Source organism: Rhyacophila brunnea, unplaced genomic scaffold (assembly GCF_057557595.1).
Source record: "Rhyacophila brunnea isolate RB1 unplaced genomic scaffold, BYU_Rbru_1.0 scaffold_22, whole genome shotgun sequence".
In the NCBI taxonomy this organism is placed as follows: domain Eukaryota; kingdom Metazoa; phylum Arthropoda; class Insecta; order Trichoptera; family Rhyacophilidae; genus Rhyacophila; species Rhyacophila brunnea.
This window is the reverse complement of record NW_028232882.1, coordinates 12,502,207-12,518,377: the sequence shown is the minus strand read 5'-3', so window position 1 is coordinate 12,518,377 and position 16,171 is coordinate 12,502,207. Positions and strand designations below refer to the sequence as shown.

At 33.1% G+C, this 16,171-nt stretch overlaps 1 protein-coding gene across 2 annotated transcripts in view; it reads right to left on the bottom strand.

Annotated features, from left to right (window-relative positions):
* Positions 1–1,744: 1,744 nt before the first annotated feature.
* Positions 1,745–16,171, bottom strand: part of Usp7 (Ubiquitin-specific protease 7) — a 30,016-nt gene continuing 15,589 nt past the window's right edge. Inside the window, exons 12-21 of one of the 2 annotated variants that reach the window (XM_085949992.1) lie at positions 15,870–16,106; positions 13,051–13,324; positions 12,429–12,520; positions 10,589–10,743; positions 9,490–9,597; positions 8,679–8,841; positions 7,809–8,066; positions 7,052–7,210; positions 3,862–3,949; positions 1,745–3,507 (exon numbers count right to left, since the gene is read on the bottom strand). In XM_085949992.1, the coding sequence (XP_085806118.1) occupies positions 3,404–3,507; positions 3,862–3,949; positions 7,052–7,210; positions 7,809–8,066; positions 8,679–8,841; positions 9,490–9,597; positions 10,589–10,743; positions 12,429–12,520; positions 13,051–13,324; positions 15,870–16,106 (1,638 nt within the window). In that variant the 3' untranslated portion in view covers positions 1,745–3,403. The remainder of the gene's footprint in view (positions 3,508–3,861; positions 3,950–7,051; positions 7,211–7,808; positions 8,067–8,678; positions 8,842–9,489; positions 9,598–10,588; positions 10,744–12,428; positions 12,521–13,050; positions 13,325–15,869; positions 16,107–16,171) is intronic. The other variant, XM_085949994.1, reaches the window with a different exon arrangement.

Below are 16,171 nucleotides of genomic sequence, written 5' to 3'. Positions count from 1 at the left end.
TTATTGCTGTATGCAACCAATATTTTATTTATAAAATCACTGCTTCTTCATCGATGATTTTTGGTTCAATGTTTATTTAGCCAGTTTGAGTATTTTATCTATTGAATAAATCAAATGTGTGTGCGAATGAGAAAACCATTGTTGGCTATTCTCAGATCAGATCAATTTGAGGTTGTGTCAATTCTCTGGGTGCAATATGACCGAGACTTCCCCTACGTACACCTATCTAATTTGGTCGGCCTGACAATCAGGTTATTATGCCGTTTACTTCAGCGGAATGCGGGAATGGTTAATGTAAGAAAAATGTATCAATTATATATGTGCATACACCTTCGCACTGATGTTTAAGCTTGAGTGACACCGAGACAATTGACAATAGTACAGAAAATTTGATTTGGTCAGGCATGGTCGTCCGATATCACCAGACAGAATTATATCCAAATTAGCACACGACCCAATATTATGTCTGGTCTCACCAAATCAGCGTATCTGAAGGAGCTTTATATTTAAACCATTATGTAATAATTTACGATATTGATGGGTGGTAGTGTACAAAAATAAAACACAGGCATTCATTGAAAACAAAAAAATGATATTCATCTGGATGTGATACAAAGACATTATGTATTATTCATATATATACAAGAATTACTAATAAACAACTGCCAATACTTAATCAACAAGCAGCTGAGGAAACAAAAAAAAGTCACTGAGACGTATGTCCAAATGAGCTTTATTACAATTGTAATGTTTTTTTCTTAAAATCACTCCGCCACTTTTGAATACTCAATGGGTTTCCAATTAATTACTTTACGAACATAATTAAAATAAATTAATTTAGGCGGTCAATGCTTATCGATAATATTATACCTTTTTTATATATTTAATGTACCTAATCTCATTTTAGCCAAATTAAAAAAAGAAACTGAAAATTTTCAATGAATTTATAAAACAACCTTCGTGCCATTTTCCATTTCCGGTCACAAGGCAGACCAAGCTCAATATCTATCAGTAAAAAATGCTTATAACAAAATATTACTTATTAGTTCTCTTCGTAACGTTGCTTTTTTAATGTTGTTCACACTAGTTATTTATAAAAATTATTATTATCATAGCAGAGATAATTAAATCATTACATAAATATAAATACATTGATATAAAATTAAATAAAATATTGTGTCAGAATGATATTAGGCGGTGTTGACAATTATTATGTACTTGCAATAACATGCATTTTTACCTCAACAATATGATCATTAATTTCTATTTAAAAATTAAACAGTAAAAAAATGACACATCCTTCTTCATGATCAAGATGTTAATATATTTCTTAAACCGTGTTCCCATCACAAATTATAGATTATTTAATTTTCTTAACATATAACAGATTATCTATTGAACCGAATATGCTTACAGATAAATAAATAGTTATCTGCAACAATCTAGTTATAATATGTTGATTACTGTTGTTAAAATTCTTTAATTAATACCCCACCCCTAACATGGTTTGGGGTAAACACATGTGCCTTCTTCATCTAACATTATTTTCCACGTAAAATAAAGACCACATTGTAGAGGAAAAAATATTATTTTCTAATATATCAATATGCAACACTATAGCATTATACTGGCATTTACACAATAATAGATGTACATTAAAAATAATATAAGGAAAAATCAGTACACAAAATGACAAAAGTTATTTTTTAAGAGTATCTCGTTAAAAGAAGAAAAAACAATCATGTCAACACTTCAAAGGGCACTTTATTATTAAATATTACATAGTTCATGTTTATTTATATGAATAACTACATTGCCGATTATTTTATGGAGAATAGAATATTTAAAATACATAACTTCATTCTGCAATAGGTTTTAGTCCTGATTCTACGTAGCCCATATAACATTCAGTAATTGATTAGATTTTACCTTATATTATTCAATCATCCGCAATTTAATTGTCTTCAATATACTATTTACCATATTAGATTTTTTAATAGTGCACAAACAAAAATTTCAAGACCACTAATTTTAAAAATATGAAAAGCTTACAAAATATAATTTCAAAAAATCGATGGTTCACAAGGGCCATTTGCATTATACAAAATGTTTCCAATCGGCGTCGACGCTTCGATAAAAAAATAATTCATTTGAAAAACGCTACCAATATATTACGTCATGCGAATGAAAATATTAATTAGTTTTTAAATGCGGATCACTTCATTCAAATAAATAAGTTAGTATAACAGAATGCGCGTGCGGACATTTTAAATCACCCCACCGCACTCACTAAAATTAAAAAAAGTGTTCACTAAAATATATTAACACTCCATAAAAAGTAAAATGTTGAACTGAACTCTATAGAAATACATCGCTGCGATACCTAAAAGGGGGCGAGATACGTCACCGACGACCTCTTACAATATAACAGCCGTAAGCGAAAGAATAAATTACATCTAACAATGGTTATCAATTTAAGACTTGATAACGGCCCTGGTTGAAAAAATCATCGCATCCGCAGTTATCAAACAGATAACAGTCAGCCGGCTACCCGTCAGGATATTTCGCCCCCGCGTCAATGTGGTAAAAAAATCTAAACACAATCAATAATCCCGTCCGACGGCGAGTTATAATACAATATGGAAGAACTGAAAAATATACGTCTATAAGCGTCTTATTAAAAAAACAATATTACGGGGTGCGTGACAAGCGAGGCGCGCTGCATCAAAGGGTTGACTTACAATGATACAAATAAAAAAAATTAACATTCACTTTGCATTAAAAATATTCCAATTATCATTACAATATGTTGTCATTAGATTACATCAGTCGTACCGATTTTACATTTTTATCTGAAAGACACATTATACACTGTCAGTGTCTGTCTGTACAGGGTGGAGCAAAGGTAAAAAATAACACAACAGTGTACGGTTTACATAGATTTAATAGCGTCACCAAGAAATCAAACTTTTTCCTTTTTTTTTATTAACCTGTATTGTTAAAGTATCTTTTTAAACTGCTTCGGTCTCCCCTGTACGAATCATTGAGAAAGATATAAGATCGACACGAGTGTGAGGCGAAAAATAAATAGTATTGTCTCATTATTACCGTGCAAACTAATTCACGTCTATAGAATGATACAAATGACACCAAATATATACAAAGGATAGAAGACGTGGCTTCGTTTGAGTTTCTTAAAAGTGTATTACTGTAGAATCTAGGTCGGCTTCTGAATGTCGCTTCACTGGAAACTTTGGGCAGACGTCGAGGCTAACAGAAATGAAACATTTATTTGAGGAGAGTCTAGACAGTGTGTCAGTCTTGAGCAAGCTTTGTTTCGAATAATAAATATATATGTTATATTTATAAGTCAACCGGTCGCGGTGAAGCGTCGTCCGGCCTCTCAATTGTAAATCTTGATTGCCTTTTCGAGGTAGTTGATGCGGGACCGCTTTGGTGTTTTGTTGATGTGCTCCAAGCCAATCCACGGTCTGGGGGTGGTTGGATCTGAAATTAAACCAAAGCTATAGTAATGCACACTTACATGTTCCTAAACCAACTTTTTGACATTGAAATTTCAATTTAGGACAGTTAGGAATGTCATAAGAATATCATTTCAAGTTTATTAATAATTGTGGGCTAAATTAAAATTTCATAAAAAATTACCGAGCATAGTAATATAAAGTAGTCTGAATAATGATAAATCAGAATACCAAATCAAAAACTCTTACTTCCGGAATAAACACTATCCACTCCATTTTTGATGAACATTCTTATGTTCAATGACCTATTCTAATGACCATAACGAATTCTGAATAATAGAAAAACGTACATAATACATACAAATAAAATAATAATTACCATTTGCTTTAAAATCATTTATATTAATAGTTTGATCTTCTGCCACAATGTAATTTGGTCGCCCATTGGTTACGATTGCAAATTTAAACTGAAAAAAAATAAACATAATATTACATTTCTTTTTATAAGCAAGTAAACAATTCAATGATTTTTTAAAATACAAATCCACCATGGTTAATAATAACAAACAAATAAACACCCAACACTATATCGTCACTGTTCTGGCAGAAGACACTAATTCGAAAAAATGACATGTTGAGTTAGTTATACCAAAATGTTCCTTATTTCAAACTTTACCGTCTGGAAACCTTCTTAACCTTCTTAACCTTTTAACAGCCCAGCTGAAAGTACTAGGTATACTCCCCAGGGCCCAGGAATTAATTATATTATAAAAAAATTAAAAGAATAGTGAAAAGTTTAATATAATGCACTTACATATATGAGACCTCAATTGAAGTTCGGCGAAAAAGTTTTTCATACACAATTTCGTGAAAATGTCTGAAAATTTTCAGGTATGGTAGGGTTGTCACAACACTGCACTTACAAGAATTAGATGAATTTTTTTTTTTTTTTAATATAAGTATTTTGAAAAATAAATTTTATAGTATTTTTGTAAAATGTCACCATAAATACTTATAGCACTAAGAAGTATACTAAACACATTAAAATCACTAAAAACTTTCTTGTGTATGGAAAATTTCGAAGCACGGTTCAAAACACAGAGCAATGTCGCACTGCTTGCACAAATACCTAGTTTCTTTCCGTCTTTTCTGATTTTTTGTATTGGCACATACGTAACATCTTCTTGCCGCATTAATTTTATTGTTAGTAGGTGGTATTTTACCCAAAAAATGTCTTTCTGTTAGCCTAGAGGGTAAGGGTGCTTTTCGCTTCAAAAGAGTTTTTGGTTCTAACTTATGTTTTTCGATCAGTTGTCCGATGACTTTCAATTGAAATTCACCCAGCGGTTGTTTTTTTCCAGTTTTTTGTTGGAACAATACATGGGCATTCAGCAGAGATAAATCTATCAAATGGAAAAAAAGTTTTTTGTACCATTTGACAGTTTTTCTTGTCGAATTTACAGAAGAAATTATCATATCACTACGATCCACAGCACCCATGTTTTTATTGTAATCAACAATGCATTCCGGCTTGGAAATCGGAATTTTAGTCTTATAGTCTACTTTTCCAGTAGGTTTGAAAGTATTGTTGTGAATTGTGGACAACATTGTAACATCCTTTTTATCCTTCCACGCCAAAGCCATAATTTCGTCAGTATGGAATGTATCGGTTTCCCCTTTTTTCAATTTCTTAGTAAATTTGGGCATCCCAATTCTGTTTCTCCTTACGGTTCCACAGGCATTCGTCCGATGATCATAAAGATACTTGAATAACGTTGGGCTGCTGTACCAGTTGTCAATGTACAATGTATGCCCTAGTTCCAAGTATGGTCCAAGCATCGTTACCACCACGTTGCCCGATATACCGATGTAATTATTTTTCTCAATTTCAGTTTGTTTTCCGGTATAAATGATTGCATCTAAGACAAAACCAGTTTTGCAATCAGCCATTACAAAAATTTTTATTCCGAAACGACTAGCCTTCGTCCTGATGAATTGGCGGAATAAAAGTCTGCCTTTGAAAAGGAGAAGACTCTCATCAATACATATGTTCTGATATGGACACATGTACTGCTTGAAAGAAATTTTCAGTTCCTTCAGGACCTGTCTAATTTTATATAGTCGATCTCTGGGAACCTGCGTTTCATTGTCACAAAAATGCAACATTCGATGCATGAGTTCGAAACGATTCCTGGACATGGTTTCGGAATAACATGGTGAAAATAACAATCTGTGGATAGACCAGTGTTCAGATATTTTATTCCGTGAATTCCTTGACATTAGCATACACAGCCCCAAAAATGTGTACATATCATCAATTGTGCAGTCTACCCATCGCCGTAGACGATCACTCAAAACTGTGATATTTTTTGTGGCAAATACAAATTGTCTGTTGGTCTCTCGGACTAACATTTCAACAAAAGAAATATCGATGAAACATTTGAAATAGTCCATTTCGAGTGCATCCGAAGTCAAATTATCAGCTTTGCATCCCGAAACGTTAGCATCGAAGGAAAATGCGCGTGGCTCAAACATATCCGATTTCCAATCAAATGTCGGTCTTTCAGTGGATTCCGGTGTGATAATTTCACTTTCATCGACTTCCAAAGTTTCTTCAAGTTCGACATCCGAATCATCACTTCCATCGTCTTCAGATTCAACTGTTTCGATAAGGTTATCGATTTCACCAACTTCGTCGATCTCATCCATTTTGAATAATAAAATTTGTAAAACTAAACTCGTAAATAAAACACTTTGTATACGCAAATCGTATCCGAAATACAAATAAAAAATAGTCACAACACTTAGTCCTTTGTCAATTTCTATCTAAAAACATCGAAAATCTTTCTTTTCATTCAAGTTTAGTAGGTAAAATCTAAAACAAAACTCGTAAATATAACACTTTTTTATACGCAAATTGCATATGAAATATAAATAAAAACACTTGGTCACTCATTAGAAATTAAATTTGAATGTAAAAACATTGAAAACATTCCAATTATAACGCAAATCTGAATAAGAAAGCATTCCGAATTAGCATCCCGACTAAATGATATTCCGGCGACAACTGACGCATCACTATCGAATCATACAACTGCCTATTGTACAAGATATCCCAGTGTGCAGGGGAATTTTGAGCTAACCCTGATTTGGCCTCTCGGGAAATTCCCTTATTCTTGCGATGTATGCACCGTACAAATGTTTTTTGCTTGCAAGGTCTGATCAGAAATGTAGTTACACGTTTTAAAATTAAATAAATAAATATTTGACTCATACAAGCGCGTAGAACGGCTCGGCGTATATCGTACGGTATGGGCGCCTGAATCGCCGACGTGCATGACGTAAACGTTACGTTACGGGCAGCTATCAGGTTAATAAATAAACAGTCTTTATTTTAAAGTCATCCTTTTTACGATTACTTAATAAACTCATATGATAGACCATTTCAAACATTTTAACAACTTCAAAGTCAAATTACTCAAAACATTCTCCAGTTAGTGTGTTCTGCCAGAACAGAGACGATATTTGAGGAGAAAGTATATTTTAAATATGGCAATTCAGTCATTTACCTTTTCCCATTCTTTGTCGGGTATATCCAATTTCTTTTGAAGTCTGTCTTTAACAGTTGTAAAGAGTTCACTATGCTTAACTTTGACGTAGAAGGGAATTCCAAAAGTCGCATACACTTGCTTATGAAAATGAGCACACGCCACCAGAGCTTCGTCCTCCTGCAAATTAAAAATGTCAAATAACACCAGGCATAGTACAACAAAGGCATAAGACATAGGTTATAACTTCCTTTTGAAAAAATAAACTTAATTAAAAAAGGTGCCATCACTGAGAACAATACAATTTGGTTGCTTTCTAAAATCCCCAACATGAAGATATTGTGGTGCATTGACTCTAGCGAAAGGAGTTACCTATCTACAGTGGTACATACCACAGTGAGACTAGTTAAAGTGTGCACATACCATTTTTTCCTGTACGCAAGAAGCAGGAGGGAATAATTTGTATACCAGTAAACCCACCCCTACCATTTATTGTTACCAGTTACCGATCAAACGTCATTCTCAATGTGGAATAATTGGGAAACTGAGGATTGGAGCAATACAAGTGTACTGGTTGAGCGAGGTGAGTCAATCGACTTCAAAATTAAATATGCTATTATATTCTATTTTATTCAGTATTCTGTAAACGAGGTCTTGTTCCACTTGTACCCCTTTAATCTTCAGCACCCCAATTATAACAAGATGTAAGTATTGATTGAAAAATGATAAAAAAAACATAAATAACGCAAATAATATAATAATATATGCATCAGCAAACCTGTATGTGCAGCTCGTCGAGTGGGATCTCTTCAATACGGTAGATCTTGGGCGCGCCCGTGCTGATCTGATCGAGCAGGGTGTCGGCGTCAGGGCCCAGCTGCACCTTATGGCATGCCACCTCTACGATGCGTAGTTGCCGGCTGCCGTCCGCAGACATCTCCACCACCTTGGCCGCTTCCTCCAGCACATTTGCCACGCGGCCCCCCTTGTTCGGGTACAGGATCAGGTCTTTGTCTTCTTTGTAATTCGGACCCACCTGCAATCGGACGCAAACAGTCAGCCACCTCATCTCAATCTTCATTATGGTACTATTTATGAAATTATTGCTAATTGTGTTTTCAAAAGAAAAAAGGGAGGAAATAATTTTTTGGATATGCCAATTACTGTCCTACAATAACAAATCGGCAATAACAAGAAGTCGCTGTAGTCGCATATATAGACTTCTCAGTAGCTATCATGGCGGCAACACGTGCTTAAATAATGTATCAGTTCTACCTTAAGATGTGACTACTTTTCTTCTTCGCAATAAACCAAAAGGTTACTAATAATAATTCTAACATTACTCCTGATCATTTTAGACATATTTCGTTCCTCATTTGAAAATGGAAGTGCGATTAGTTGCACTGGAGGAGATTGTTAGTTCACAGTTTTAACACATGGACAAGAAGTGCTTGTTCGACTATAGCCATTAGCATAGAATCAATGCGCCTGAATTAATATAATAGGTCACAGATACATGGAAATTCACATTCAAAGTTCTCCAAATCTCTATCTTCTTTATGCTCTCTTGAAAAGTAGTGATGTTGCTTATCTCCCTTTTTTCTTTCGCAAACAAAATCAAAGTGTAAATAAATAGTTACGAACTTACCCATGTGCATTTAAATTGTTTTTTATTATCCAATTCGTTTATTTTAATTGTTAATAATTGATAAAACAGCTTTTTGGGACTTTTGGGTTTACAGTACGTTAAAAGCTCTTTGAGATTTCCTTCGTAAGAGTATTTCAACGATTGCCCGGGACTATCTTTGTAACTGAAACAAAACAAAAAAATACAGGTTAAATTCAAACGCATGAATAATTGCGGAATTGAAATAATGTTTAATTTAAAGAAACATTTATAATGCAAGCAAGATATATTTCAAGCAAATATATTGATATTCCTCAAATTAGTTTTCTAGTTGATGTTTATGACAGTTGTCACAATCACACCATAAGTGAAAAGAGAAGGTTTTGTCTCTTTCTGTAACACAAATACGTATAAATAGCAAGAACAGAGGATTTAATTTTGATAATGGTGACAACCGAAATAGCTATTGACTAAAAAAAAAATATTTGTGTATAGATCTACCATCATAAATTGGCATTTCAGCGAGGGCGCTAGTATGACATTGAGAATATTACCATAACTAACAAAAAAATGGTAATTTATAATTGTTTATTGGTAGTAGATTTCTGTACAAATATTATGCAATCCATAATTCGAGAAACATGTTATAAAATTAAATGGCATTTGTAACAAATTTATCCTCGATAGACAATTTTAGTTTCAAATTCGACCGGCTGCCAACTTACGATGGTAGATCTTTAATTGCTATTTAACGATGGCTATTATGAGATTCCATTAATTATTCCATGGATAGATATTCAGATTGCGATGGATAATAATATTATAAACTCACTTTTGACACCTGAAGAACTGTATTAAATAAGGGTCTACGTTCAGTCTCTGTCCTACGGCTCCAGCCATCTGGTCATACTTCATTTGCATTGACAATTCCATTGTAAAGCTAAATTATCAATAAACAAAACATATGTAAATAAACAGGAAAAATAATTTAATTTGTGTACACTGTACACACGGATGGATTTACTTGTACCAATAGTGTGTATTTTAAACTAGTGATTAAACTCTTTACACGTAAAAGTGCTGACTGTCTCGCCAATCTCATTCTTCAAGCGTAAGCGAGATGCGATGTTGTCATTGTATAGTGCAAATGTCAAAAATGTTTTGCTCTGTGTAGTTTTTTTTTTTCGGCAGGTTCGCCACTATCGTTCCACTGCGCAGGCGCAACATATCTCACAAATTTTAACTGTTGTGAGAAAATTTAGAAGGTTCTGAACTTTTTGATGCATGCAAACTTGTATGATAATACGTTTTTACACATGCATTTTCTTGTCATGGCTGCGAAAATACATACAGTCAGTCAGCAGTAAATCCATTCACGTGTAAATAGGGTATTACGACGGGTTCGCAAAATTATTTCTTATTACAAAAAGGTCCTGTCTTATGTGAAAAATGTATATGTAGGACCGTGTATTTTAGTAAATATTTTGAGCTAAGACAAATTTCGAATTAATCATGTTCATTGTAACAGAGTTTTACTGTAATAATAATTGCTTGTCTTTGATGCTTCGAATGTGTCATAATTATTAAATGACAATTTTTATAATATCGTAAGTAAAGCATTTTTAGGTTTTTCAAACTTTCTTTGATAAGGATTTGATTATTATGGATTTTTTTTTATTTGCTGGCCCCTTGACATTGCGAGATCCTATTCCTGCGCGCACTCAAGAGTACCAGTGAACGCGCCCCTGTTGATAAGCACTATGAATAAATTTAATATTATTAGAACACTTTATTTTTTGCATTTATTTAACCTCTGAACATGAAAAATTCTTGATACATTCAGAAATGTCTGAAATAGAGAACGAAAATGTCTATCTCGATTTTTGGCAAACACTCGAGGCGAGAAGGCGCATAAAAGGTTGCATAATCACCCTGGATCATTGGGGATAGTCTTGTCGACGAACTGCACCTCGACCTTGAAGAAGATGTACTTAAAGTAGTCGAGGCAGGTCGGCAGCTCCAATTCCTCGTTCTTCTCGTGCTTCTCAAAGACGATGATGTCTCCGTCCATCAACTCATCCAGCACCTGCACAGTCAATTCAATGTATTTTATTTTGAATATTACAAGCTTCAAACCACTCTATACTACGTTATAACGGGGGTTAACAAAATTACTCTCTCGATAAATCGTTTTATAAAAAAAATTAAATTATACGCACGCACTTAAAAACGACACATACATATTGGCATCTTGAATCTTCTCCTTTGCCATTAAGAGGGAGTGCAGCTAGGGGCGGGGGGCATCTCGCAATAGAATATGAAGCGTGCAATTTAAAACAATTTATTGATAATTTTCATTTTTTATTATTTTTTCATAATCAAGACGTATTTAAAACATTAAAAGGATTAATAAATATTTGATAAATTCAGATAAACTTTTAAAAAATTTAAATAGAAACTGTAATAAAACATACATTCATTGAAGGCTTTCATTTTATAATATAATAATAAATAATTACAACCACATTTTTAAATTTTCTGTTGAATAAACTTGACAATTCTATGTATTAATAAATACTTTTTTTTGTACTTGATAGAAATACTGAATAAATATAGAATACTGAAATGTCATTTTGACATTTCATATTGATTTCCATAGCAACGCACGTATATATTAATAATTTAGTTGCTAGGACCCCCTTAGCAACCAATAATAGTGTTTTCCTTTTTTCGAATTTTCTTCCGAAATAACTTTCCATACAAAACAAAATTAACTGAAAATGAATTCAATTCTACTTAAAGATGGCTAAAAGTATCAAAAGAATGCATTGTCGTCGTGTTCTGATATATTCTAAAAGTTTCAAATGTCTAGTTAGTCAGGAAGTCCAATACAAATCTTGTGCAAACAAGAAAAAATTTGTACTGATCAAACATGAATACGAGCTAATAAAAACGTGGTAAAATAACCATTCTAATTGAGTTCTACCATGTAAACTTGTAAACGCAGATTCAATTAATGCATAAAACAATACATAATATAAAAAATTAAAGCCTTTGACGAGTGTACATTTTGAAAGTTTTATCTTCGAATTTATAAAATACACGTTGTTTAATTAAAACAATTTAAATGTTAAATTATTAATGAATTGCATCAGACTACATTCATGCTTCGTAATCTGTCGCTAGATGTCCCTAGTTGAATTAGAGTAGCACTGAACTTGATTTTAATGATGCATGACAAATCTCAAAATGTTAAAATACAAAAAAAAAATACATCACGTCGAACCCACAGCCGGTAAAAATTACATTTTTTTTATCAATGTTTGATCTAGTGCAAGGAACCAATGATTTTGTGAATGGCTAACCAACATTCTTTATAAAAATCTGTTAATATAACTGCCACAAAATAGTAATTTACTACAAAAACAAACTGGCAAATTTGCTTGGTATTATGTTACATCGCATTTCATTGGCAAAAAAGAAATACTGTTAATTTATTAATTACCCCGGAGATCATAAAATCTTAATTTAAAGTGTGATTAAATAAGCGGGTGAGAATGGGATCATGACAATAAGAATGTCATTGTGAGAAGTTAATGAGATTCTATTTTAGTAAAGAAGCCTTAAAAATAGACACCTTTTAATGTGAAGTCTTACCTTTTCATTTGCCTGGTGTATTCCCATGCGGAAAACCATAAATTGACAATAGTTAAAAAGGTTTTTAACATTCATATTTAAAGACAAATCTTACAAAATTATCTATATCAGTACCTTTTCTAGAGGATCGTTGAAGTTGCTAATTTTCTCCACAAAGTCCGGCTTTATTTCCTCGTAGAGCGTGAGATACGTATCGGGAGGGAAACCTGGACATTTCAAATACATGTATTAATTACTATTGTGATGGCGTATACCAAGCCATTTATTAAAAGGCTTAATAAAGGTATTTTGTTTTAGAAAAATTTCTTATGTCAATTGAAAAATCACAGATATGTATATCCCAGCTACATCAGTTGATAAACTCACCAACTGCCAAATAATAAAAAAAGACAGCTGTTATATCTCAGGGGTATGGTGCACTAAGACGAAACCAGATGTCACAGAAAGTACTGATTGACAGAATTGGTGGAAGGAGAGGAATCAAACAAAAATGGCAGGAAATTAGTTTCAAAATTTGGAGAAATAAAAAAAATTCAATATAAAAAACAATATAACATAATGTAGTTTAATCTAGAGGAACAAATTGGCGAGAAAAATATAATCATGGATGCAGACCACAAGATATAAGGAGAGTAAAAGAAATGGGTTTAAAGAAAAATCAGAATTAAATAATATGCATATAATGGCATAAAAATAACTGTGATTGAAACGAATATGTTGAATGACTGAAGCGTACCTGCTCTTTTATTCAATATGGGCACCAGATCGGTAAGTTTGCTGGATATGGGCAAGTAGTGATGTCCGCAGTAGTGTATCTTCTTATTGTGGGGGTCATACATCTTGAAGAAGAGAACTACATCCTTGTCCTTGTCAAAGGGAGGAAGCGCAGTGAGGCCCGAGTCAGGCGGCAGCAGCTCCAAGAAGATGTTCCACATGGGAGTGTTCTCTGTCAGGTCCAGAATTGACTTGCCCAGGTCATTTACAATATCCAAGCAGGTTGGTCGACATGTCTGAACACAAACAACCGATCATTATTTTCATTACTCGACAAAATCCTGAGTGAGAACAGGTCCAGGTGATACACAGATCCTTACATTGATCTTCTGAGTATTGTTCCAACACAGTATGTACAAAGAATCTAGGGGTTTATGCATATTATATGTAGCCAATTATAGTAAAATTTGGTTCTGCTTAAAATAGTACATATAATTTTATTCCAAACAATATAATTTTTAATGACTCAATACAAAGAAATACTTGTGTACCTACTAATAGTTTTTTTTTTTCAGAAATACTATAATTTTTACACCTTTTTATGATTTTGCACTATACAGTAAAACCTCGTTAATACAAATTCCATGGGACCGAAAATCGAAAAAAAATTCGAATTACGAATTACGAAATGTAAGGGGGAAAAATATTAAAATTTTGAAATAAAATAAGTAATTTTTGATGTTTAACCCGGCCGCCGCGTCAGTTTCAATATGAAAGAAGCCCGCTCTGCGGTAAGGTTTTTCTAAATGCTGTGCTTCGCTGTATTATGATAAATACGGCAATTAAAAATAGCTGGTATAACTGTTATCATGCCTAGATACATAAGGTTCGAAGTGCCACACTAAAAAATAGAATCGATTGTTGAATTTAGCTGTGTTTACTTCAATGAAATCATTGATAGTCCTTTGTATTGAAAAATCACGGAGCCATGTTTGATGACGTAGACACGCTTGTGCGCCCATAAAAATTAATATATCACTCACTATAATATTTTACTCATGTTAGAAACACTTAAAAATGCCATTAAAAATATTGAAAATAAAATTGAAAATTGAAAATATATAAAAATGTGTGTCGCATATTATTACATGTTTTATGGTTCGCGTAAAGTTGAGTCCACACTGGTTGAAATATTATAATAATTTCTTTTGTTATTTTTTGAGTGAAATTTGGATTTTTACTAGATTAAACTTTTCAGTTTTATTGAGCATTGTGTTATGTTAGTGATTGTCGTTTTATGTTTTATAAAAAAAACAATATTTAATTAAGTGCTATAAAAACATTTTTTGCGTGAGGTTTTAAAATTTTATAAACATTAAATTGCATGCAAAGATAATATGTAATATAGTTGAAAAGTCAATATTCCATGATTTATATTTTATATTATGTTGTATTATACCCGTGTGTTTTTTTTATACTTACGTTTATTTATACGTTTTATATATTCCTTCATAGTAATTCGTAATTTATTGGTAAAACTCGCAATCGTCCTAACTAAAATATAATAATATATTATATTTTTTCATTCCGTGTGGACGCATCTTTACAAATATTTACGACTTTCAATAATGAGCTCGATTTATGACTTTCAAACAATTGGGGTGACACATGATGACATGACCATGAGTAATAAAAATAAATGACATAATCCAGAACACAAGTTCAAGTACATATTTAGAAATATTTCGACGACACATTATTTATTGTTTTCGGTTCGGTTTTTTGGTTGTCTTTTATTCCCGCAAACATGGTGTTGTAAAGATCGCGGTGAATATTCAACTTTACAAGGTAAATCACTCGGCGCACACTCAACTCGAATGAAAATATTTTGTATGCCTAGTGCGCAGGCGCTGTAAAATACCGCGTAGATTTGAACTGATGCAATCGTACCGGCGAATCTCAATAGATCGAGAGGGTTCGAAAGATCGATGATTATGAAATTAAAACAACATATTTTTGACAAAGTTATATAGGTGGAAGTAGGCGGATGGATCGGGCTATTTTTTAATAAAATTCTCAATGCCGCATGAAAAATATTTCTTGCGTTATCCACAGGTCAAGGTTTGCGTATCTGACTGCTATACGGTCGCCCATGTGTTACGTACTAGCTGTATCCTACTGGAATACGGTCGCCGGGAAAGGGTTAAGAAAAGTTTGTCACAATTTTCAATGACTAGCTCATGAAATAGTGTACTTTATTACGATTTATAGAATATTTTTATATGCCAGGGACTCTAAAATCATTTCGAATTACGAAATTCGAATTAAAGGTATGGTTTTATATGAAAATAATGTTCAAGGGACTTTTTTTCGGGAAAATTTCGAATTACGGCGAATTTCGAATTATCAGTGTTCTTACTAACTGGGTTTTACTGTATGTGTCTGGCACAAATCACACGTTTCTTTCAATGTGTCTTCGATCCAGAGTAAGGACCCAATGTTTGGGCCAATAGCTAACAACCATAAAAAGTCTGCAGAGACATGCTTAGGAGTGAAAATAGAAATTTACATTTTCTTTCTCAATTACTTTAGTTTCAATTCTTTACACAAAATATTCAGTTAAATATTTTCTACAAACGTTTTACAGTTTGAAAAAATAAGACGAAGGAGCCAAGTAGACCTAGCCATATGTGAACTCGTTCAAAAATTTAAAACTTATGATTGAAGTGAAAATTATGATTTACTTTTTTTACTGTAATAAATTTATCGACTCAAAAAATTAGAAGGTTGATTCCTTTTTGACAACACATACGAAAAGCGTAAATAAGTAATATAGCATACATGATTGGAGCGTGCGCTGAAAGGCCACGGCCTGAGCTGTTTAATGGGGTATTTGAAATTTTCAGCCAGCATCTCCAGGAACTCCTGCACATTGGCGTGCTTCCGCACTTTGAACACTCTGTAGTTGGCTTTCTCGGGATCATACAAATCGTTTCCTTGATGTCCGGTGAACGCGTCTTCCAGCAAAATGTTTACAGTTATGTAGAGATGAGCGTCATTCCTTTCTTTGCGTCTGAACTGCAAGCGATGAGAAAATTTTATGAGTCAGCGGACGAAATAAGATTGTATTTCGCGCAAGGACA